The sequence below is a fragment of the Artemia sp. Qi Xiang Cuo genome, chromosome 11 (genome assembly GCF_049724085.1).
Source record: "Artemia sp. Qi Xiang Cuo chromosome 11, ASM4972408v1, whole genome shotgun sequence".
In the NCBI taxonomy this organism is placed as follows: Eukaryota; Metazoa; Arthropoda; class Branchiopoda; order Anostraca; family Artemiidae; genus Artemia; species Artemia sp. Qi Xiang Cuo.
Window position 1 is genome coordinate 36,634,859 of NC_142804.1, and position 23,972 is coordinate 36,658,830.

The following is a 23,972-nucleotide window of genomic DNA, read 5'->3' on the forward strand; positions in this document are numbered from 1 at the left end:
AAAGAAATAGAGAATTTTTTGTTAGCGACACTTAAAGCAATTCCTGTTAATACATTGGTGACTACATTGGCATAACGAGCTTTGTCAAACACGCAGACCATACATGGTCTACCATATTTTCGCTAAATATTATTTGAGTACATCTGTGGAACGCTCTGCAAATAATGAGCTTTAAACCGCGTAAATATTTAATTACGCGGGAAAAAGTGTGTTACGACATTTATTTTGAAAAATTGACTGAATGTGGTCTTGCCTAACCGTACCAAATCATAATTTCAGCAGTTTGCACGCTCGAAGATGGCACAGTAACAACCTTTGATGGAGTGACCTATGAAGGTGAATTGACAGATTGCAACCATATCCTTGTATCTAACTCACAAAGAAGGTTTGCCACTCTCGAAGAAAGAGAGGAAAATATGGACCATTTTGCTGTCTTGGCAAAGAGGAGAGGTGCTAAGAAGGTAAAAATTAATCCTACAGTGTTTTGAAATGACCACTTGTCCTTTTAAGATTAAATTATTATTTAGTACCTTCTTTCCGTCCCAATTGACGAGTATGCCCCCCTCCCCCCCCAAATAATTGCATAAGTAACTTAAATCCGTCTCTTTATTTAGAATTGAAAAGAAGTCATGGCTCTAAAATGTTATTTGATTATTATTATTATATATTTATTTTTTAATACATTTTCTTCAGGTACACCAAGTATAGCGTTAATCATTAACCATATTCTCGGATGGGGGGAAGACAAGACAAATCTGAAACTTTTGCAAAGCTAGATATTTGTAGAGATACGAAGTAGTGACTGGAAAAAGCATTTTTGGTAAGGAACTTCTGAGAAATGCCCTAATTACTACTGCACATATTAGGGCTCTAGAACGCGCTCAAAACATATACCTCTATTCCTTTTCAAACTGTAAAGCTTAAAAGATAGTATGAAAATAACTTTTAATTTTAGCAGTTTTAAGTTTGAAAAAGTAAAGTTTGCTTAGCTGTCTGCTTTTCCTCTACTGTTGGCAGGCGAGTTGGCCCTCAGTGTTTAAGTATGATCTTTTTTCTTCTTTTTTCTGATATTATGGTCTATTTTCATAGAATCTTTCCATCCGTTCAAAATTGAAAGATTTGGTATTTGAAAATATCTTTTTGATCCAAAGTTGGGTTTTAAATCCATTTCTGACGACTTTTTGCTAATTGCGTGCAGGTTCTCCAGTACGTTTCGCTCGTTTTGAATTTTAAATAGTAAGAAGTTTGTTTTCTATGGGTTTTTACTGACTTCTTTTTTATCTTTTGTTTAGTCTATTCATTCTTATTCCTTTTCTTTTTAGTTCTACGTGCGCATTTTCTGTGTTTATCATCATATGTAAAAGCTAATTATTTTTTCTTTAATTGCATAGCCTAGTCAAAATTTAATAGCTTAAAATGTTGTAGGTCTTCACCCTACTATTTGGAACAAATGAAATTTTCATTGGGCCAATCTCGGAAAATGGTCCTGCAGTATTTCGCATCAATGGTGTTAATCTCAATTTTGGAACCAATACATCAGTAGAAATACCTTTGGCAACACACGGACGGGCTGTTTTACGAGAGATGGGTCTTGCTGAACTCCTGAACGATGGGTCATTAAGGATTACGGTTCCTGGAAGAAGTTTTGAAATGGTTACTAATGGAAATGTTGCACAAATTAAAGTAAGTAGATTCTTATTAAACTCCAGATTTATAAAATTATTAAATAAATAAAACTTTATGCAGGTACTTCTGGTTTCCAATTTTATATCTTACTCAAACTAATGGTTTTAGTAAACTATTAGTGTCTTAGTAATAGTTTTAGACCTGGATGTCTTACTAATAGTTTTCAGTTCGTCTATACTGTGTGATGTGCACAACAAACACGTTTTTATGTAACACAAATGAAACTTCGTAATCTTCAAATAGTTATGAAAGGCATTGATTTGATAAAACTAAAAAAAAAATTAACTCATATCACTTTTTAATGTAATTTTCATTGACTTGGAACAATCCAAGTTATTATTCCTCCAATGGTCGTGGTCCCATTGATAGGAGCTTGCGGTCAGTCAGAATAAATTTCACTTGTATATATAAAAGAGCTTTTATTTATTTATTAATGAATAGGTTTCAGTCAAACGTACAATGTAGCATATAGATACAAAAATTAAACTGAGAAAAGGAATTAGCTTTTAGCATTTCAATAATATAACTAGACTCTACCCATAAAAGAGATAATTAGAGAAGTTATTATTTCTTATAAATGTTTGGTGATGCTAATAAATTTACTTATGATTTCGGGATTAACGCTAAAAAATGTGGAGAAACGTCCTGATGTTCTCATGTTAGATAGGAGAAACCCAATTATGCTACTCATGTCCTTATGTTAGGACCTTGAAGCGGAAGCGGTCTTAGGCCTCATAATCTGAGGGGAAGGGTATACCAATGAAGTATAGAAATATAAAATAAAAGTAAATCAATCTCAGATATCGGAAGAACTGGGGGGGGGGGTTCAGATGCACCCCCTGCCCCTGCACAGAACCGCCACTGCCCTGGAGAAAAGAATGCAAAGACTTCAAGAAAATATATGGAGACTTTATTAGAAAATTGTTAAAAAATGTCAATTCCTTTGAACAAGAAGAGGTTTTCGCTATTCATTATTTATACTGCTGCTCGACTTTAGAACAGCTCATAAAGATCAAGTACTAATGGCACCAACTGGGGGGAGTGTCAAAGATACTTTTTCCGGTATTTTTATTGTTAAATAACTTTTTTGGTGCTTTTATTGGAAAAATAATTGAAAAATATACTTCCGCCTAGATTAAAAAGGAAGGTTTTGCTCCCTCAACATTTTCTTGAATTGATACCACTAATCAAGTACTCTATTAACTGTTGAATATAAAATTAAAGGAATTGTGTCTGAATCCTTTTAAATAAAATTCTGCTTTTGATAGATTCTCAGCATATCCAACCTTAAGCTATTGTTATAAGAAACACTGCAAAATGTGTTTGATATTTTTTAATTTGTACACTTATCCTTTGAACTTGTCTGTCTGAGAAATAAGTTATCTGAAACAATTTTTATACTTTTTTAACTTAAATCTACTGGTATTTGTCACTGAACCATAGTTAAGTTGAAATTTGTGTCGTTTTGGATCCCGCAGGGTCATTTGGAAAAGTTATCCTTTAAAGGGCAATGAACATGTATGCTTAGCTAGACATCATCGTCTAGGCTCATCGTCATCGTCATCGTCATTATCTATAAATCATAACTTGCCTCCTCTTTTTTAAACGGTCATGATTGGTCCAGAGTGATGATGGCTAGAAGTTATCGTCTAGCTAAGCTCTTGTGAGAACGGTGCTTTAACCATACTGTTTCCGACTTTTATACTTTGAATACATTTATTACTTTTCTTATCAGGTGTCTCCTATGCTACGAGGTCAATTAGCTGGTATGTGTGGAAATTGGGATAACCAGCCAGGGACTTCAGAACTTCGAGGGCCGGATGGATGTGCTCTTTCGTCTGGACATTTGTTTGCTTCTTCGTATGCTATACAGGATGGAGGGTGCACTGGCATTTCTGATACCACAAAGAGTGAATTGAGAAGGGAACAGGTTAGTACGATTTATAAGATGTATAAAGGCAGAATAATGTCATATTAATGTTACTGCTGGTGCTACGAGCCTTGATACATTTAAAATATTGATTGTAGTGGATAGGAACAACCATTCCAGTTTTGTGTTGAACGCCATTAAAAAAAATGAGCCGATTTCTTTCTATGTTGACGTCTATTTTGGTCCAAGTGGCTATTAAATCTTTGCCGTCCAAAATAAATATTGTAGATTATTCCTCAAAAAAAGGAAAAAATATTAGATTCAAGTAATTTCAGTTTTAAAACGCTTGGTCTCATGAAAACGGCAATAGAACATAGCTTTTGATCACTATCAGAGGCAACGCTGTAGCGTTGCCTATAGTAAAGGCCATACGGCTCCAATGTTTTATTATTATTTTTTTTTTTTTTTTTCCCAGAGGCACTTCATATGGAAGAGGCCACCGTAGAAACTTTAAAGGGGGGTCGTTCGATTGGAAATCGAGAGTTCTAGTGCCCTTTTTAATAGTCGAAAATGATTGGAGGGCAACTAGCCCCCCCCACGCCCATCATTCCCCCAAACACATCCAATCAAAATTTTGAGATAGCCATTTTGTTCAGCGTAATTAATTTCCAGATAAAAATATATTATTGAGGAGGATACTCCCCCACAACCCTCAAGGCAAGGGTTTTAAGTTATGCCCTGGGGGCATATAAGGTTTTTATAGAAGGCGTTGTCGTAGAAACTTCAAAACAGGCTCATTCGATTGGAAATTAAAGAGCTAGTGCCCATTTTAATGGTCGAAAGTGATTGGAGTGTAACTAGCCCCCATCCACCCCCCCCCTCCCCACACCCATCATTTCCCCAAAGACATCCAATCAATATTTTCAGATAGCCATTTTGTTCAGCGTAGTTGATTCCCAGATAGAAAGTATATTTTTGAAGAGGACACTCCCCCACAACCCTCAGGGCAAGGGTTTTAAGTTATGCCCAGGGGGCATATAAGGTTTTTATAGAAGGTGTTGTCGTAGAAACTTCGAAACAGGCTCATTCGATTGGAAATTAAAGGGCTAGTGCCCTTTTTAATAGTCGAAAATGATTGGAGGGCAACTAGCCCCCCCCCCCCGCCCGTCATTCCTCCAAACCCATCCAATCAAACTTTTGAGATAGCCTTTTTGTTCAGCGTAATTGATTTCCAGATATAAAATATATTTTTAAGGAGGATACTCCCCCACAACCCTCAGGGCAAGGGTCTTAAGTTATGCCCTGGGGGCATATAAAGTTTTTATAGAAGGCGTTGTCGTAGAAACTTCAAAACAGGCTCATTTCATTTGGAAATTAAAGAGCTAGTGCCCTTTTTAATAGTCGAAAGTGATTGGAGTGTAACTAGACCCCTCCTCCTCCCCCGCGCCCATCAATTCCCCAAACACATCCAATCCAAATTTTCAGATAGCCATTTTGTTCAGCGTAGTTGATTTCCAGATAGAAAAAATATTTTTGAGGAGGACACTTCCCCACAACCCTCAGGGCAAGGGGTTTAAGAAGTGCCCTGGGGGCATATATGGTTTTTATAGAAGGCGTTGTCGTAGAAACTTCAAAACAGGCTCATTCGATTGGAAATTTAAAGGGCTATTGTCCTTTTTAATAGTCGAAAATGATTGGAGGGCAATTAGCCACCCCAACGCCCATCATTCCCCCAAACACATCCAATTAAAATTTTGAGATAGCCATTTTGTTCAGCGTAGTTGATTTCCTGATAGAAAATACATTTTTGAGGAGGACACTCCCCCAAAACCCTCAGAGCACGGGGTTTAAGCTATGCCCTTGGGGAATATAAGGTTTTTGTAGAAGGGGTTGTGGTAGAAACTTCAAAACAGGCTCATTCGATTGGAAATTAAAGGGCTAGTGCCCTTTTTAATAGTCGAAAGTGATTGGAGTGAAATTAGCCCCCTCCCCCCCCCCACGCCAATCAAAATTTTGAAATAGCCATTTTGTTCAGCGTAGTTGATTTCCAGATAGAAAATTATATTTTTGAGGAGGACACTCCCCCACAACCCTCAGGGCAAGGGTTTTAAGTTATGCCCTGGGGGCATATAAGGTTTTTATAGAAGGCGTGGTCGAAGAAACTTCAAAACATGCTCATTCGATTGGAAATTAAAGGGCTAGTGCCCTTTTTAATAGTCAAAAGTGATTGGTTTGCAACTAGCCCCCCCCCCCCCGACGCCCTTGAGTTCCCCAAACCTATCCAATCAAAATTTTGAGATAGCCATTTTGTTCAGCGTAATTGGTGTCCAGATAGAAAACATGTTTTCGAGAAGGACACTCCCCCATAATCTTCAGGGCAAGGGTTTCAAGTTATAACCTGGGGGTATAAAAAGTTTTTATAGAAGGCGTTCTCGTAGAAACTTAAAAAAAGGCTCATATTGGAAATTCAAAGAGATAGTTCCCTTTTTAATAGTCAAAAGTGATTGGAAGGCAACTTGTCCCCCCCACGCACAGCAGTTCTCAAAACAAAACCAATCAAAATTTTTGAGATAGTCATATTGTTCAGCATAGTTGATTTCCAGATAGAAAATATATTTTTGAGGGGGACAATCCCCCACAACCCTCAGGGCAAGGGTTTTAAGTTATGCCCTGGGGGCATATAAGGTTTTTATAGAAGGCGGTGTCGTAGAAACTTCAAAAATGCTCATTCGATTGGAAATTCAAAGGGCTAGTGCCCTTTTTAATAGTCGAAAGTGATTTGAGGGCAACTAACCCCCCTCTCACGACCACCTTTTCCCCAAACGCATCCAATCAAAATTTTGAGACAGCCATTTTATTAAACGTAGTTTTAAGTTCTGGAACTTAGGTCTTTGAGGATGACAACTCCCCCACAGCCCTCAGGGCAAGAGTCGTAATTTAAGGATTCTCCGAATCCTTCCCATTATTTCTTATGGAAGGGATGCTCGTATAAACTTTGGAGAGGTCTTATTTGACTGAAATTTGAAAGTTCTTGTTCACTTTTTAAGAGTCACATGAGATTGGAGGGTGACTAGCCCCCCCCCTCCTCCTCCACGCCCGAAATGCATCAGATAAAAATTTTGAGATAGACATTTTGTTAAAATATTTTAAAGTTCTGATAACAAAAAACTCCGATGTCTGACACAGCCCACCAGGGCCCGGGGATAGGCGTTGTAAGTTATGCCCTCTGGCAAAACTTATTAAATGGGGTTCATAACTTATGGGAAGGGGTTTTGTATGGGAAGAACACATAGGAAATCTATTATAATTATCCAATTATAAGGTTAAAATACATACTCTGAGATAGATGTAAAATTGCTTTGGCACACAAAATCCTGTTAAGGTCAATTCCAAACAGTCGTGATCCCTTTGTGTTAGCAAGTGAAATGGTCTAAACCCCCTTATTGGAGCTATTTTTTCAATCCATTCATTGTTGTCAATAGCTGTCCACAAGTTATGCAAGCTGTCTATTGTTCATATATATTTTTATCAAAGAGGTAATCGTATAGGCTTTGAAAAAAGCCTCATTCGATTTAAATTGAAAGTTCTAGATCCGTTTTTAAAATTCAAGAATAATCGGACAGTAAGCACCCCCCCCCATGCCATAAAAACTTGAAACTTTATGCAATCAAAAACGAACAAAAATTAATTTAAAAAAAACTTTCCGAAAAATAAGTTTTTCAAAGAAAAGTAACGGCCATTTTAAACTTAAGCTAAGGAGATACAAATACCTGTTAAAATTCAAACTCAAAACGACCAGAAATTACTATTAAAGAATAAATGAAACCCAAAACGAACAGAAATTAAATAAACAGATCTTAAAGCGAGTAATGCTTAGATTGAATATGAAAATCAAGCTTAAAACGAAAACAAATATTTTGCTATTAAAGTATAAATGAAACTTAAAATGAACAGAAATTAGATAAAAAATCAATGCGAAAAAACATACAATATATATTAATGTAAATGAATAAATAAATCTTAAAATGAGTGAAACTTAAATTGAATATGCAAATCAAGTTTGAATCGAATAAAAATAACTACAAACAAGAGTTTGGGTATCGTCTCACTGCAGAAGCCTAAAACCTACAGCGTCATTGGCGCTTTACTGAAAACGAATTATATTACAAATGTTTTCTTTTGTACTTAATATTGAAAATAAATATTAAAATTACAGTAAAATTTTGAACTGATGAGCTTTTAGCAATTAATATGATTATGCATCAAATATTCAGTTTAATTTATTAGTTCTTTTCAAGATTTGTCAAGACAAATATAGTTTCACTACAAACAAAATTTGGATACTGCCCCCTTCTTTAACTGTGAAAACCTAAAGCCATCTGCTTCTTTAACTGAAAACGAATTACTAGTATATTACAAATTTATTATTTTCCAGTTCTTACAGCATTGAAAATGAAAATAAAATTACAGTGAAAAAAAATCTTGAACTGGTAGATCTTTCAACAATTAATATCATTATATATCTAATCTTCAATTTGATTTTGTTTATACTTTCCAAGACTGTTCAAGACTCATATAGTTTTGCCATTTTTTTTAACTCTGCCATTTTTTCTAACTAATCGTGTTGGTTTGTTATGAAAACATTATATGGCTTCTAGGCATTTCTATTTGAGCGGAAAACTGCACCTCAAACTTTGTAGAACATGCATTTCCTTGCATGAAACAGCAAAATATAATAAAATGTAAAATTTTGGAGTGTTCCACTACTCGCAAGCAAGTGCCATTGGTATTTTTGAATCCGCATGGTCAATTTAGGGGGTGCAGGGTAGGCTAATTCTTGTAGCAGTCCCATTCCTTCGTGGTATGATTCACACTTTCAACACCTGGCGTCCGGGCTATCATATAATCTACCAAGCATACAACTACCCCAAATCAGTATCAATAAATAAATGAAACCCAAAACGAACAAATATTAAAATAAATATGAGAGTCAAACTCAAAATGAGCATAAATTAATGTGAGTAGAGTTCAAAACCCCTGTGCTTTCTAAACGCCAGAATATAATTTTTGCTTCGCTGAAAAAAGAAATCAAACGTTTTTACTGAAAAAAAATGGACATTATCAATTTAATTTACATATGCTGATATTTATTCCCTAAAATCTTAATTAATTAAAGAATTGTTTTCAGTAAAGCGCCAATGACGCAGTAGGTTTTAGGCTTCTGCAGTGAGACGATACCCAACCTCTTGTTTGTAGTTATTTTTATTCGATTCAAACTTGATTTGCATTTTCAATTTAAGTTTCACTCGTTTTAAGATTTATTTACTCATTTACATTAATATATATTGTATGTTTGTTCGCATTGATTGTTTATTTAATTTCTGTTCGTTTTAAGTATCATTTATACTTTAATAGCAAAATATTTGTTTTCGTTTTAAGCTTGATTTTCATATTCAATCCAAGCATTACTCGCTTTAAGGTCTGTTTATTTAATTTCTGTTCGTTTTGGGTTTCATTTATTCTTTAATAGTAATTTCTGGTCGTTTTTAGTTTTAATTTTAAAATGTATTTTTATATGCATAGCTTAATTTTAAAATTTCCTTTACATTTATTTTAAAAACTTAATTTTATGTAATTTTTTTTTAATTAATCATATCTAAAAGCCCGTGTCTATTGATTGAGCAGACGTGGCTAATCGATACAACTTGACCGATCGTCATATATAGACTTATATCTTTTCTTCTCTTTTTAGGAAGTGTGTTTCAATTTGGACGGTGAATTTGTACTATTCTGCTATTCTTTTGAATTTTGTTTTAATAATTACAAACTTGGTAATTTTTTCTTAAATCTGTTTTGGATCAGCAAGGTAGATCAATTCAATTCTTCGGAGATTAATTCTGAAGAGATTGTAATGATTACGTAGAATTAGACAAGAGGAAACCTTAAATGCAGTGGTAGGGTTGGAAGCAGTGATGGGTGCATGAAGTCGTACAAGCCGTTGACATATACTGTAGAATATATTAAGGTCTATGCATATGACAGGAATCAAAAGAAAAAAGGAAATCAAATGCCGTTTGTTGCTGTCTAGTTCAGCTTGAAAAAATCCATATAATTGCATTGTTACATAAAAATTGGCATATCAAATGATTACTGTTGCTTGATCATAACTAATTTCTGTATTTTTATTCAAAATAATGTGAATGCAAACTTTCAGCATATTTAGACTCTGAGTAGGGCGTGGAATATTGATCACAAAATTTTTAAAAATACAATCTTCGATCGATAAAGGTGAAGTTAAATAAAAACGTTCAAAAATGAATGACGTAGAATGATTTACTACGCTTGAATTTCTAATTGCTCTTGTCTCTATCAAATCAGACCTTTCTTCAATAGTTATTTAAAACTCAACGTAATTCTTAGGAAATTAAAATTTTTGATATTCAAAATACCACCAATCCTGCGATTAAGAATCCAAAACTTGTTTTGAATTGCATAAATATGATTGAAAATGCTGCTTCAAAGGTGAAGATCCGTAATTTATCCCCTTCCCACTCTTGGTTGAGACAAGCTTGAGAAATCCAAATTTAGGATTTTTCTTCTAAAGCCTCGTCTTGACTTACGTCATTAACCCTGCTAGCAGCAGGGCCGGCTTCGACCGGACAGCCAATCATAGCCTACAAAATTTTAGATGGCTGTCCAATTATAGCTGGATATCCAAAAACGATCCACCCACAAAAAATGCTCCTGACAGGGTGAATGATGTCAATCAAGACGAGGCATAAAAGTGTCTTGCAAATCAGTTTCTCTTGGTGTTAAAGCCACCCTATGAGTTTTGAAGTCAATTAAATTATCTTTTCCTGTGACTGACAATACAAGCTCTTTATTAAAATCTTTTCAGGCTAACTGTCAAAAAAGTGACTACCTGCCAAGTCGAGTTTCCCATTTTAGCCAACGTTTGACAGTAGGACAAGAACCTGGGTCATGCAACATTCTCAAAACATTGGTTGTGTACAAAGATGAGAAGAAGTGTTTTTCAACTCAGCCCGTCGTAGACTGTAAACCCGGATGTGATCCTCAGTCCCAAGCATACAAAAATGTAAGTTCGTTACATAGCCGAACCAGATATTTCGATTCTGGTAAAATTATGGAATTGCTTATTCTCTGTCAATCTCAGCCATTTTATAAATGTGGATATTCTATATTGTTTTTCTCTCTTGTTTTTAGAAATTGGACCAATCCTTGAACATTGTCTTGAGAATGGCTTTTGTTTATAAGATTTTTGACAGCAAGATATTTTTGCTAAGCTCTGCCTTGTTTACAACCTAAAACTTAATCATCAAGGCTTAAAAACTCCTAGTAATAAGTTTAATTGAATTTAAAATGTATAAATTGATCAAAACAAAAAACTCGTAAGATCGGGTTTTGAAATCACTTACCCTTCGATGAAAAGTGTCATCCATCATTCATCCATGGAATTCAGAAACTATTTCATTTGTATTAGAAGAATTATTTTCATGACACAAAAAATCGTGCTGTTAGCTCCCTTTGAATAATTTCTTGTCAGCATAAAGACTTTTTGGTTACTTCTTTAACTTCCATTCTTCTTATGATCCGTCATAACGATGTTTACTGATTGACTGATAAAATTGGCCTGCACCTAATCCTTTTTTAACAAGAAATATTTAAAAAGCGCTTAAAAAATTATTTTTATTTCCTAATTAATCTTAAAGTGAAACATGCGTTTCTGTTCCTGCTACCCAAAGGATTGATCTTTTCTTTTCAAGACTAAAAAAGAAAGTGCAGAGTTATTAAAACTCATTTTATTTATTTATTCAAGAGCTTTTATGACACTGTAAATAGTACGTCACCGGCTTTTTCGGAAGTACTAACAAGTTCTTATGTAACAGTTTTTCAGGGTAACAGGAAAATAACAATAACTTTTATATATTCTTGCATTTTGAAGACACAAGCGTTTTTAAGATATATCATATATTTTACTCTTTTATAAATGTTGTAATCAATGGTCGCTTTTAATACAGTATTTTATTTGATTTTAAAAATTTAATAATTATTCAATTTAACTATTTTTCAAGACATTTAACTATTTAAGACTAACCCTTCTAGTCAAGTGAGTCCATTTGTGATGTCGCAAAGCAAAATCTTCCTCTCCTAAGAAAAACGGTTTTCTGGTAACCGTTTTAGGGTTAATGATATGGTAACCGTTACCATAGAATTAACCTTTGTCTGCCCAGTGGCTGTTCTTGGACTGGGCAGGGGGGACAGCTGCCCCCCAGTTCTTCTGACATTTAATTTCATTTATTTTGTATTTTTAAATTCCATAGGTGCTTAATTAACAGAACAAAAGTTATAATTGTAATTTTTGCATGCCTTGCTCCCCGCCCTCCAAGTTGTTGAGGCTTAAAACCGTTACTGTCCTAGCCTGTAACAAATAAGCCTATACAAATAAATTGTTGGTAAAAATCTGGACCCACAATAAAAGGGTAAAATATTGATTACAAGATCTTATACAGCTTTATCTTAAATCTTAAAAGGCGAAGTTAATAAAAATAGTTGATGCTGACATAGAATGATTGGCCATATTTCAATTTTTATATATTTTTCTCTCTTACTTTAGATTTTTCATTAATTGTTGTTCAAAACCCAATGTAAAATGTAGAAAATTTAAGTTTTTTTTGTATTTAAATGTCGCCAATCTTGCAGCTAATAATACAAAACTTGTTTTTATTTGCATCAGTATCTGGGTTGCAGCGTCAGAAGCAACCTAGTATTGAACGAATTATAGCCGATAGTAACCGGAAATTAAAAAAAGTGTTGAAGAAAACTGCCAGGTGAGGAAGAATTGTCGTATAAACCCTAGTGGTTAAAATTTAATGTAAAATGAGGGAAGATTTTTTTCACGAGGTGAATATTTGTCATTCATTCCCTCTCCTCTTTTGGTTGAGAGAAAAGGTTGCATTTATACTATACTCATTTTGGCTTAGATCTAAAATATCAATCGTGCGAGATTAGGATCGTAGCATTTTATCATCTATGATCTTAATTTAATAAAAAAAAACAAGTTTTTTCAACTGAGAGTATGGAGAAATATTGAAACTTGAAACAAGGAAAACGATCCCGTATATGAGAGGAGCCCTCCTCAACTCCTCATTCGTTACGCTAAATTTTTTAGTGCTTCAAAAAAGCTTCTTATTCCAGTTCAACGGCCCTTGTTTTTCAGCTGTCATTCTTAATGAATTTTGAAGGAGTATGAAACTTTAGTGTAAAGAGCGAAAAGTTGCAGAAGGGTCATCCTTCCTCATATACGAATTAATTTCTTTGTGTTTCAAGTCTTAGCGTTGCTGCTTACTTTCAGTTGAAATTTTTTTTTGTAATTTGATATCTGATCGTTTTTCAAATCATGCCAAGGCATAGCCAAGATATGATGTTCGGTACTGGTCCCATGAGCCCCCGATTTATTGCTGTTAAATTGTATTAAAACATTAAGTGTAAATTGATTCGTAGCACCCCACTTTTTCTGATTAAGTATTAAAAAGTTGGATTATAGTTAAATTTTGGAAAGAATTTGAATATCCAGTCAAAATTTTCGAAGAAAATTCCGCATTGAATAATACTCTATGAAGCATCTGCCCCCCCCCTTTCCTTCTACAAAATGACCCACCACTCCTCCTTCATGGTAGCTGATGTGCAGTTAAACATCCCTATATATAATTTTATTAAAGATGAAGAAAATCAGTTTAGTTAAACGAAGCTTCAAAATGAATCTCAATCAATCAATCAATTTATTAATACTAAAAAAAAAAAACAAATACAAACGTAAGGTTTTTACACGCCCAAGAAGCTCAGCTTGTAAAGGGGCAACAAAACGAAGTAAAACACTATTATAAAGCACAAAAAAACAAGTACATATACAAAAAAAAAAAAAAAAAAAGAAAAAAAAGAAAGCAGGATAAATAGAAATTTATGAAATAGGGGATATACATGTAAAATTAAAATATAGCTAAAAAAAAATATTTAAAAAAAGTAAAGAGATTAAAAGCTAGGATTGAATAAAAAAAAATTAATCAGAAAAATATATTAAATGAAGAAAGAGAGACATATAAATTTCGATAGAATTCAAAAAAAAGGGAAAAAATTATTAAACTCGGACGACCTAATGATAAACTAACTTGGTAGGAAAAAAGAGAAAAACATCAGAAGGAATAGAGTTCGATAATAAACTAGACTGATAAACAGGAGACCTGCGCTGTTGATGATTGTTTGGGTAAAATGAATCTGCGAGGAGAGCTACGTTATAAAGAAGAGTACCTACCTAAGTATGACCATAAGAAAAACTGCTGCAGAGACGGTGAATGCGTACCTATAAAAGCAAAATGCGCTAAGTAAAGGTAACTTACCCACAATACGATCCAGCGGAGCTATTCCGGTATCAAGCGAGGTAGAAGGTAAAACTAGGTAGAAGAAAAGTAGCCTTCACTGCCCTATTTTGGGCTCTTTGAAGTGAGCAAAGAAGAGATTTATTAGTACTACCCCAGACAGAACACAATAAGAAAGGTAAGGAAAAATAAAAGCATAATAAAGAGAAAGCATAACATCTGGGGGAAGAAATGAGTTAAACCTGTATAAAATTGAAGATTGGCGGAGGACAAGGGAACGGGTATGAGTTATATAGGGTTTAAAAGAAAGAAAACAGGCAAGATACACATCAAGAAATTTAACTATAGTAACTTGCGGTATAATATCATTCCCATAAGTCAGGATGGTTGGCTCCCTTACGTCTCTCATACAGTAAGGGGCCCTTAAGTGTTCAATGACAGTTGTTTGGCTGCTGACAGTCATACCATTTGACCAGCACCAATCTTTTACTTTACCAAGAAGATCTTGAGATACGGAATTGGCAGATGGCAGGTCAACTGCAATAATGAAAAAGTTACTGTCGTCAGCAAAAAGAATAGGGTACACAAGGGGATGAAGACCATCAACAAGATCATTAATATAAATTAAAAACAAAAGTGGTCCAAGCACAGAGCCCTGTGGGACCTTTCAATATAGACAAAGTAGAGGAAGAAGTACCATTAACCGAAACATACTGAGATCTCCCTGAGAGGTAAGACCTAAACCATTCAAGTGGGACTCCATGGACTCCAAATGAAGATAATTTAGACAAAAGAGCAGAGTGAACGACCATATCAAATGCCTTTGAAAAGTCAAGAAATAGACCCAAAACACACAAGCCCTTGTCAAGATTAACACGCACAAACTCTGTTGCGTCTGAAAGTGCATGCAAGGTGGAAAAACTGGGACGAAAGCCATACTGACGATTAGTTATGAGAGAATTTCCTGCAGTCTTATTAGTACCAATTACAAATGAAGAGAGTCTACAATACACTATTTTTTCAACAATCTTATAGATTACAGGAAGGAGAGAAATAGGTCTATAATTTGAAATTAGAGATGAATCACCTTTTTTAAACAAAGGTACAACACTAGCAACTTTAAATAAATGAGGAAAAACACCAGAAGAAAGAGAGAGGTTAGTTATGTGTGAGATGGGGTTAGAAACAAACTGACCAATTTTTTTAAGAACATTACAGCTCAAACCAAAACCTTCAACTGAACGGCTACTAGAAAGCTGAGAAATAATGTTAGAAATTTCGGTATCACTGCATAAGAAAAGGAAAAATGACTTTTCTGCTAAGGGAAAACTACTCACAAAAGATCCATCAGCTTTCCTGTAATGACAAGGGAGGGACTGTTTGAGTTTCTTGCGGGAAAGAGCTTCATTAACTACAGTCCGAACCTTTCGCAAATTCCCCTTACACTCATCAATGCGACGCGAAAAATAGAGCTTTTTGGCTGCACGTACTGAAGAAGTAAGCACATTTTTATAAAGTTTATACTTCAAAAGTTCACCCTGTGTCTTACTTTTACATGCAGCCTTGAACAGAGAAGCCTTCATATGTGTAGCATTGATCAAACCTCTAGACATCCATGGACATTTGGGTGTGGAATTCCTTGGCCTCTTTCTAAGAGGAAAATGCTTATCCAACGACACAGAGCTCCCATACGACACAAAAGTAAATTCGTTGCACAATCAACATCATTAGCTTCAAGAAAACTAGACCAATCATTACTCTGAAGACTATGTATTAAATTAGAAATTTCTTTATCTGTGGAAGTTCTAAAAGAAGACTCATCCCGCTCATCCACAGCAATCTCAGTTTGAGGCACAAAAAGTGATACATAAATAGGGAAGTGATCAGAAAGATCAGTGAAAACAAGACCAGAAGTAAACATCAAATTAGGAGAATGAGAAATGAAAATATTATCTATTAAAGTGGCAGAATTTCTAGTAGGGTCAACACGAGGAGGAAAAAAATTGAAGGAAGTAGCCCAGAAGAAGAAACCACATCAAAGAGATGGTCATATTCATCACTTGATCCAATATTTAACATATTACAATTAAAATCTCCCAAAACACAAATACATTTTTTAGAGGAAGACCCCACACAAGAAAGTTGATCAATCAAATTGCAGAACAGGTGTGTTGGAAAAGGAGGGGGCTTAGAAAACAAACAAACAGTATCACATGCAAGCATTTTTTTTTTTATTTTTTTTGCAATAAGATGAAACATTTTTTTGCAATAAGTTGGTAGGCATTATCTCCTCGCAGCTCCATAATCTGGACCTTTGGTAAATACATGGAGATGAGAGGTAAATTCCTACCCCCTCCCCTCCCTTACCCCTTTTAATATTCATTTGAAGGCTCATTGACAGTTAGACAATTTGAGCATTGAAATGCGCTCTCTTAAGCATCAGCCATCGGCCCCTTCTACACAATAACCCACGTAAACAACCGACGAAGACCACACTGCCTTTTCATCATAAACATCAACAACAAGAAGAACAATAAGAAATTCTTTTTGCAAGACAGTGGAATTCTATATTTGAATGAATAATTCGACCTTATGTCCAAGGGCTGCCCTCAGCAAAACATAAATATATAAAAGAAAAAAGACTTACAATAACATACCATGTATTGAGTTATCGTGTAAATCTTTGTTTGCTCTCCTTTTTGTGGATGATATAGTGTTGGGTGCAAAAAGGGGAAAAGAGCTATAAAGATTGTTAGATCTGACCCATGATTATTTAGTTGAGAAAAAGTTAATTTTAAATGTTGATAAGTCAGCGGTAGTGTTTGGAGAAAAAGGGGGACAAAGTGAAATTTTGATATGAATGGTAGAGAGTTAAAGATTGAAAAGGAGTTTATGTATTTAGGGTATAAGGTTCCATCTAATGGAAGGTGGAGTAGTCATGTTGATCTGATGGAGAGAAGAGGACTTAGGGTGATGTGGAGTGTGTTAAGAAGTAGTTTAAGAAAGATGGGCGTAAATGGTATTAAATTAATGAGGATGATTTTTTATAGTAAGATAAGACCATCTAATTATGGATGTGAAATTTGGGGATTTGAAAAGGGGGCTTAGTAAGAGAGGGTCCAGTTAAGTTTTTTTTAAGAGATTGATAGATCTAAGTGATCAGTTTAATGGGTTAGTTTTAAAGGGTGATTTAGGGTTGAGAAGTGAAAGAGTTATAAGACTAGTTAGTATGAGTTGGTATTGCGAAACATTAGTATCCCTCCTAGAAAAGAGGATACTAAAAGCAGCTTACCAAGAATCTTTGAGAGATAGCAGGAAAGGTTCTTGGGCTAGCCAAGTTAAACATATTTTGTAAAGTTGTGGGGAAGCTAGGCTGTGGGAAGGGGGGAAAGGTTTAGGGGTAGACAGGGGGGCGGTAGCAAAACAAGTTATTTTTATTTTAGAGAGCCAGGAGATCTAGAAATGGCAATGTGATATATCCTCACCACTTTCTCTATCTTTGTATGCTTACATTAAGGATCTATGGGGGGAGGAAGTGTATTCTAAGGCGGGGCTTAGTAGGGAGGAATTATAGTGGGTAATATTGGTAAGGGGAAATTTTGTAGCGTTTGGAGACAGGAGAAAATATTTAGGGAAGATTAGGTCAAAGGCTGGTCCCTATTTTTGTCTGATTTGTGGGGACGAAAATGAGGATTTAATTAATTTTTTATGTTTATGTAAGGAGTTAAGAGGTTTGAGAGAGAAAATTTTTCCGGGGTGGTTCGAAAGGGAGGAATGGGTGAGTAATATATTAAGAGATAGAAATTCTTTGCGGATAAAGATTTTGGGAAGGCTTTTTGGACTGGGCATGGAGTATAGAGATCATTTTCTTTAATTTAATTTAATTTTATTTTTGTTTTGTTTATAATAAGGGTGTTTTCATTTATTATTTTTGAAGTGTAATATTTATTAACCGTAGCCCAGTAGGGCTTTTAGCGTTAATGAATTATATCATATCATACAACCATTAAAGCTAAAATAAAATTTTTTAAGACAGTCCCAGCTTCTTTACTTCATCAAATTTCAACCAGGACTCAACCAGGATTCTTAGTTGAACTTGACTGAAGTAAGGATGCTGGGACTGTTGTAAAATGCAAAATTCAACATTTTTTTTTTTTTTTTTTTTTTTTTTTTTTACAGGAGCTTGAAATCTCTCGATTAAAGTTTTCCAATATGCTGAATATAACGTTGTGATTTTCAAAGGCAAGGTCCCTTGCCTTTTTGAGGGTGTTTCCTCCCTTTTTCAAAAACGAAGCAAATTTTTCAGGCTATGGCTTGTGACGGATATTAGTAAACTGAATTAATTTTATATATTTGGAATCAGCATTAAAAGCCAATTGTTTTGATGTATCAATTGCTATGAAATTTCCGTTGTGAGTTTTGGTTACTATATGCCCGAGTCGCTATTTCTTAAAGTTTGTTACCACGAACTGTTTAATAATGCGCCTATTTTGGCGTATAGTATTGCATAGCGCATGCGCCTTATAGACGTTTCTTAGTATTTTTTTTTCTTTAATATAAAAATAAGGCGAAACTAGTATAATTGACAAAATTTGTGTTTTAATAAGTGTCTGATTTCAGTTAAAGAAATAAAATTGGAGAGATCGAAAAGATGCTAAGAAACACCAAATGCTAGATGGCTTTGATGGCTTTTTTTTTAACACGCGCCAGTTTTCACTCTTATTAGCTACTCAAACATTTTGGCCTTGTCTTTGATCAAGTATCCTCGCTGAACACAGTGTGATATTATTGTTATTGTTATGTATAGTATCTAGTGATTAAACAGTAATGAACTCGAACTTGAATTCGTTGATTAAAAATCTGAGCCTAGTATTGCAATGAAAAAGGCACAATGAAGGGATAGGTCCTATGCTTCCATAAACTTCCTCCCTCTCCAAATAGACGTGGTGCTCCTCCGTTGACTCGTGACGATGTAACAATCATCTTAAGGAGCTGGGCTCTAAACCTGGTGCGGGTATTATGCTCAGATTTGGATGTATTATCAATTATAGAGGCATTAGTTGTGGACGAGTGAGTAGATTCAACACCTGTGCAGAGGGAACTGCATCCTTGTAAAGTAGGATTTTTTTTGCCACTTAATCGTGTGTCCGAAGCACCGAGCTTCCCCAAATCTTATTGTAAAACTCAGCAGCCACAAAATCTAGCTTCAGTGGACATTTCCTATAACAAAAATTCAAGCATGGGATATTTATGACTTGTTTTCAAGATATGATTGTGGATCAATCATTTTTCAAAGAATATGAACGTTGACGTATGGTCTACTGGGAATACCATAACCAAAGTTATATTTTTCACAATTCTTGATGTTACAGATGAGCTAGGTGATATCACAAGGTAAAAGTTCCAATCGGAATTTATATAACCAGAGAAACCACAACCCGATGGCACTCTATATGAATTTAGTCTAGTGAGACATCAGTTAGATTGGACCCGTCGGTTCAACGACTCTGGCACGATGACACCATGCGGCCAGATCCTCGCCGACGGCTAGGGAAAGAGTGACAGAGGCGTAGCGGCTGTCAGGAGCCACAGCCTTCCCAATTATCAGGAAGAACTGCCATCATGTATACCTAACCTAACGTCAATGAGCTTTAGGGAGAAACGACTTCACAAGACAGACAACAGAGACAAAACATCGAAAGAAGAAACGCAACTGTTTTTATCGTAATGTATCAGTTATTTGTGGAAGAATATTTCCAAGTCTGTTTTGGTGCAGTTTTTTTTTTAGAAAGAGAGAATGTAACATGAAACATTTTATGAGGAATTCACTAAATCTGCTTATATTGCTTTTTATTCAGTGACTATTTTTGTCTTCTTTTGGTAGTAATTCTTAATTTGGGTATTTACTTTTGAACTTACAAAACTAACAGCCAAAACATGTAGTTAACAATTTTGTTCCAAAATCACTAATGATTTTTAAGGTACAGTGGGCCGTTTTCGCGTATTAGCAGCCAATATGCACTTTCATGGATCCATGACTTTTCTATAATTTTTCTAGTGACTGATAATAATGTCTCATGTTGTGGTGTTGACTAAAGACAGGGCCTATGAAGTAGCAGGAAATGACCGTAAACAAAGAAAGGAATAAAACTCCTATAATTGTGTAGCAGCATAGGTAATTTAAATAAATAATATAAATGCGTAGATAAAATCTTTAGATAATTTAAATCCAGAAGCGATACTATAAATTAATTTTAATTTCTTGTAATTAAAAAAAAGTCCTGTTTTCAAAGTTTTAAACTTTTTCTTATACTTATGTACAAATAACGGTAAATCTACTGTTGTATTGCAAGTCAACTGGTGTGGGAAGATATTTGTCAGCTAGAATACAAATCAATTTTTGAAGAATTAAGCTTGTGTATGTATATTTCTACTCCCTTATTTTTAGGTAGCCCATTCAAATATAACTTATAAAAGCAACCCTATAAAATTGAGATTAAACATAAAAGTAAAGCCTCGGTGTAGCCTATCAAAATCAGTATCAATTATATCGAAGTATAGAAAACAATCAGAACAGTTCAATGTTTACTATAGTGTAATGACGTTACCGTATCATATTTTAGTTCTGGAACTAAATTTGTATCTTTCTTAGATCGGTTTTCACTGTGCCAGTGGACGCCTTGGGACTCGTCTTGAAGAAGAGGCTTTAAATCGCCCACTAACTGAAATGAGTGGAAGACCCGACACCTTTCGGACAACATTAAATGTGCCTACATCTTGTGTACCTTCATCAAGGTACTAAAATGGATCCAAACTAAAATTAGTGTCTATTTTGTGTTATTTTTATTAATAAAGGGACTGGCCAGTTCTCAAGGACTTAGAACGTTTTATGCTTCTTTCCCTCTATTTTTCTGTTTTTTGCATGTCATTGTTCAGAGATTAATATTTCTAAGGAGAAATTGAAGAAAAACATAAAATCCAGTTTTTGAAAGTTTGCACATTAAACTGGATGTCTATGAAATGCAATGGTGTACCAGAAATCTATTCTGGATGAACGAAAGTCATTTATGCTTCTGTGGAGGATACAGGGGTAGTAACTGTAAGAAGGGACAGAGTTTTTCCATTCATTATGCACGTTTATTTTATTGCAACTTTTTATGTTTCAGGGTGGGTTTGAACCTCAAAAATCACCCCTACTTTTCTTTGGCAATATTCTTTGGCCAATGAATGCAGGATCATAAAAATTAGTTCCAATAGTAGCATAGTGAAGTTGTTGTAAAGAAAACATTAAAACAAATTGGGTTTGCTTAATTAGTCAATTCATTGTTTCAAGCTTTGACTAAAGGTAATTCAATGGTGTTGGTTGACTTCTCTCGGGACTTTCTTTATTTATGAGTCCTATGATTATTGAGCAAGTAATTGCAGTTGCGACATTGCAAATTTCAGATCATGTCAAAGTAACACCGAGGAACCTAGAAACATCATCAAAGTACGGGCGGGAGAATATTTCCCAAACCATAGTTTCCAACTGGATTAGAAATTATATCATGGCAAAAACTGCTCCTATGATAAGCAGGGCCACGGGGAACTTTGATCATTGGTAAAACCATCTGAAGCCGGACATTAAAGATAATGCTCTCAACGCTCTAATAGATCTTGCCAAAGAGCACTGTGCTAGCTATCCAAGCATTCCTCGCAGTTTAAAGTACAGGAGAGATTTTAAAATCTTCGATAATTGAACGGTACATGAACTAGACAAAAATTGAAAAGTTATCACATTTGAATTCGCTCTCACTAATTTTATGCAACAGAAACAATGTGAATCTTGAGTGCATTGTAACGTGAGATATACGGTTGATTTAAAACAAAAAATAACGGCGCTTGGCTCAATTATTCCACCACGATGTACCTTGCTCCTCGGTATTTCTTATTGTCACCATTACGTCCAAAAATTGTCTTCCGATCCGCCATAGTCATCAGACTTCCGTCAAAACTTTTACTTTAGAGAAATGCTGACAGCAAACGACAATGCCACAGGGTGAATCACATATTGTAGCATATTGGTGAAACTTAAACCAGCAATAGATTTAATGGGACGATAATATTGTTTTCACGTCGCACAACCGATGCTGCAAGGCCTGGGTCATCATAAGTCTGTTATTGTAGATGATCAACTCATCATAAAAGAAGACCAAGTGCAGCATCAGATGACAAAGTTTTTTGCAAAGGTAGAAAAAATACCGCTGACGGTGTTTCTTCTTCTTTCGCATCTTAAGCTGGAAATCAGCTCCCAAGTCCTCCGTAGCCTACTTGAAATCAATGATCCTTGAAGAAATTACGGAGAAGAAACTCGCAAGTTGTTTCATCTTTACAGAATTCTTCAACAGGTTTCGATCGAATTCCTGCTAAAGCAATTAATGATGTCCTTCCTTTAATTATCAAGCCACTTTGCCACTAAATTAACCCGTAGCATTCAACTAGGAGCATTCCTCTAGCGTCTGAATTTGGCAAAAGTGATATTTCTCAATAAGGAGGTGATTTTGAGGACCCTAGGAACTACAGAACGATCTGTAAGCTTTTGAATTGAATTCTTGGAACAAAAGATCTAACCTTATTGGGATTTGGGTCAAATCGTATTATGATGTTTTTATCTCTCACGAGAACCCGTAGCTCTGGACGATTTGGCTACACGCATACCAGTACCAGATGCTTACTAAAGTAAACCCTGACGTCACCAGAAGGAAAGAAGAGGCTTGCATATCTTTCTTCCGTCAGTATTCTCAAAGATGTTTAAAAGCCAATGCTTAAGCGTCTGGTAAGTTTTCTAAAAGTAAAGAATCTTTTCCATCAGTATCAGTTCGGATTTCGTGCAGAACATTCAAAGGAACATATATATGATAGAATTCTTCAGTTTATGCGTCAATCTTTCGATTCCAGTCTCATTCCTTCATCCATTTCCTTTGATGCAAAAAAAGCTTTGGTCAGTCTTACAAAAAAGATTAGCTGTCTCATCACGATGAACATTGGGGAGCATTCTCATAGTTCTCTTTGTACCTCACTGGTAGATAAATTGCTGCTGAAACCGCAGATGAGCAAGTTATAGTTGAATACAGAGTGCCCCAATTTTCAATTCTTGGACCATCCCTCTTCCTCATCTATTTTAAGGACCTCTACTGACTTTTAAACACACCAATTACCAATATCTGCTGCGGAGTGTGTCAGAAAAGTTACTCTCAGAATGCGTCGATGACTGTATCCGGTTATCAGAAAGAATTCATGGGATTTTAGGACGAGAGCCCTCTAGATGCCAAAGCTCCAGAAGAATCATGTATTACATAAAGCTCCAAATAATAACAGGGAAGATGTACCATTGGTTTAACGGAAATATACTAGGTTTAAATGTTAAAACTCCTGCCTTCTTATTTTTATTCAAATAGACGAGAGCTGGCCGCTATAACGGAGCTTCAAACACCAAGAGGTTCCATAAGTCACCAAGTGGATTGATATGTGTGATTCCCGGGAATTCTCCAGATTGCAAATCTATTATTTAAGTTTATATCCAGTCAATGTGATTTGAAGTTCCGGAGTCATCCAGAAACTGAGGCATTTCCTTTGTCTATCCTCAGTCTTTTTTCTTCTCCCTTGTTTATCCTTATCTGTATCCTAGTATTCTGGAATTATTTTTGAGTATTTCCTTTGTCTATCTTTAGTCATTTATTCTTTTCCCTTGTCTGCCCTTATCTGTATTAATGTTCTTCTGTGTGGATGTTTATATTTCTATCTCCGCTTGCACGTGTTCATTACTTTGAAGAGAAAGTGGCTAGAGTCCTACAGTCAACTATTCAAACTCGTGTCGATCTACCGAAGATGAAGGACATTTATATCTTATCTGTACCTTTGCTGGTATACCAATACTTCAACAGAGATCTCCCATCGTGCTTTTCTAGACTAGTTCAAGTGGGAAGGGAAGTAAATTCGTTCGTACTTTGTAACTGGGATGACGTAATTGTTCCAGCCACTCG

The 23,972-nt window shown here is 35.2% G+C and overlaps 1 protein-coding gene across 1 annotated transcript in view; it reads left to right on the plus strand.

Annotated features, from left to right (window-relative positions):
• Positions 1-20,818, plus strand: part of LOC148946939 (vitellogenin-2-like) — a 194,006-nt gene extending 173,188 nt beyond the window's left edge. Inside the window, exons 19-23 of the mRNA XM_089096746.1 lie at positions 280-461; positions 1,426-1,683; positions 3,422-3,616; positions 10,455-10,652; positions 20,603-20,818. Coding sequence (XP_088952872.1) covers positions 280-461; positions 1,426-1,683; positions 3,422-3,616; positions 10,455-10,652; positions 20,603-20,752 — 983 coding nt within the window. The 3' untranslated portion in view covers positions 20,753-20,818. The remainder of the gene's footprint in view (positions 1-279; positions 462-1,425; positions 1,684-3,421; positions 3,617-10,454; positions 10,653-20,602) is intronic.
• Positions 20,819-23,972: the final 3,154 nt, after the last annotated feature.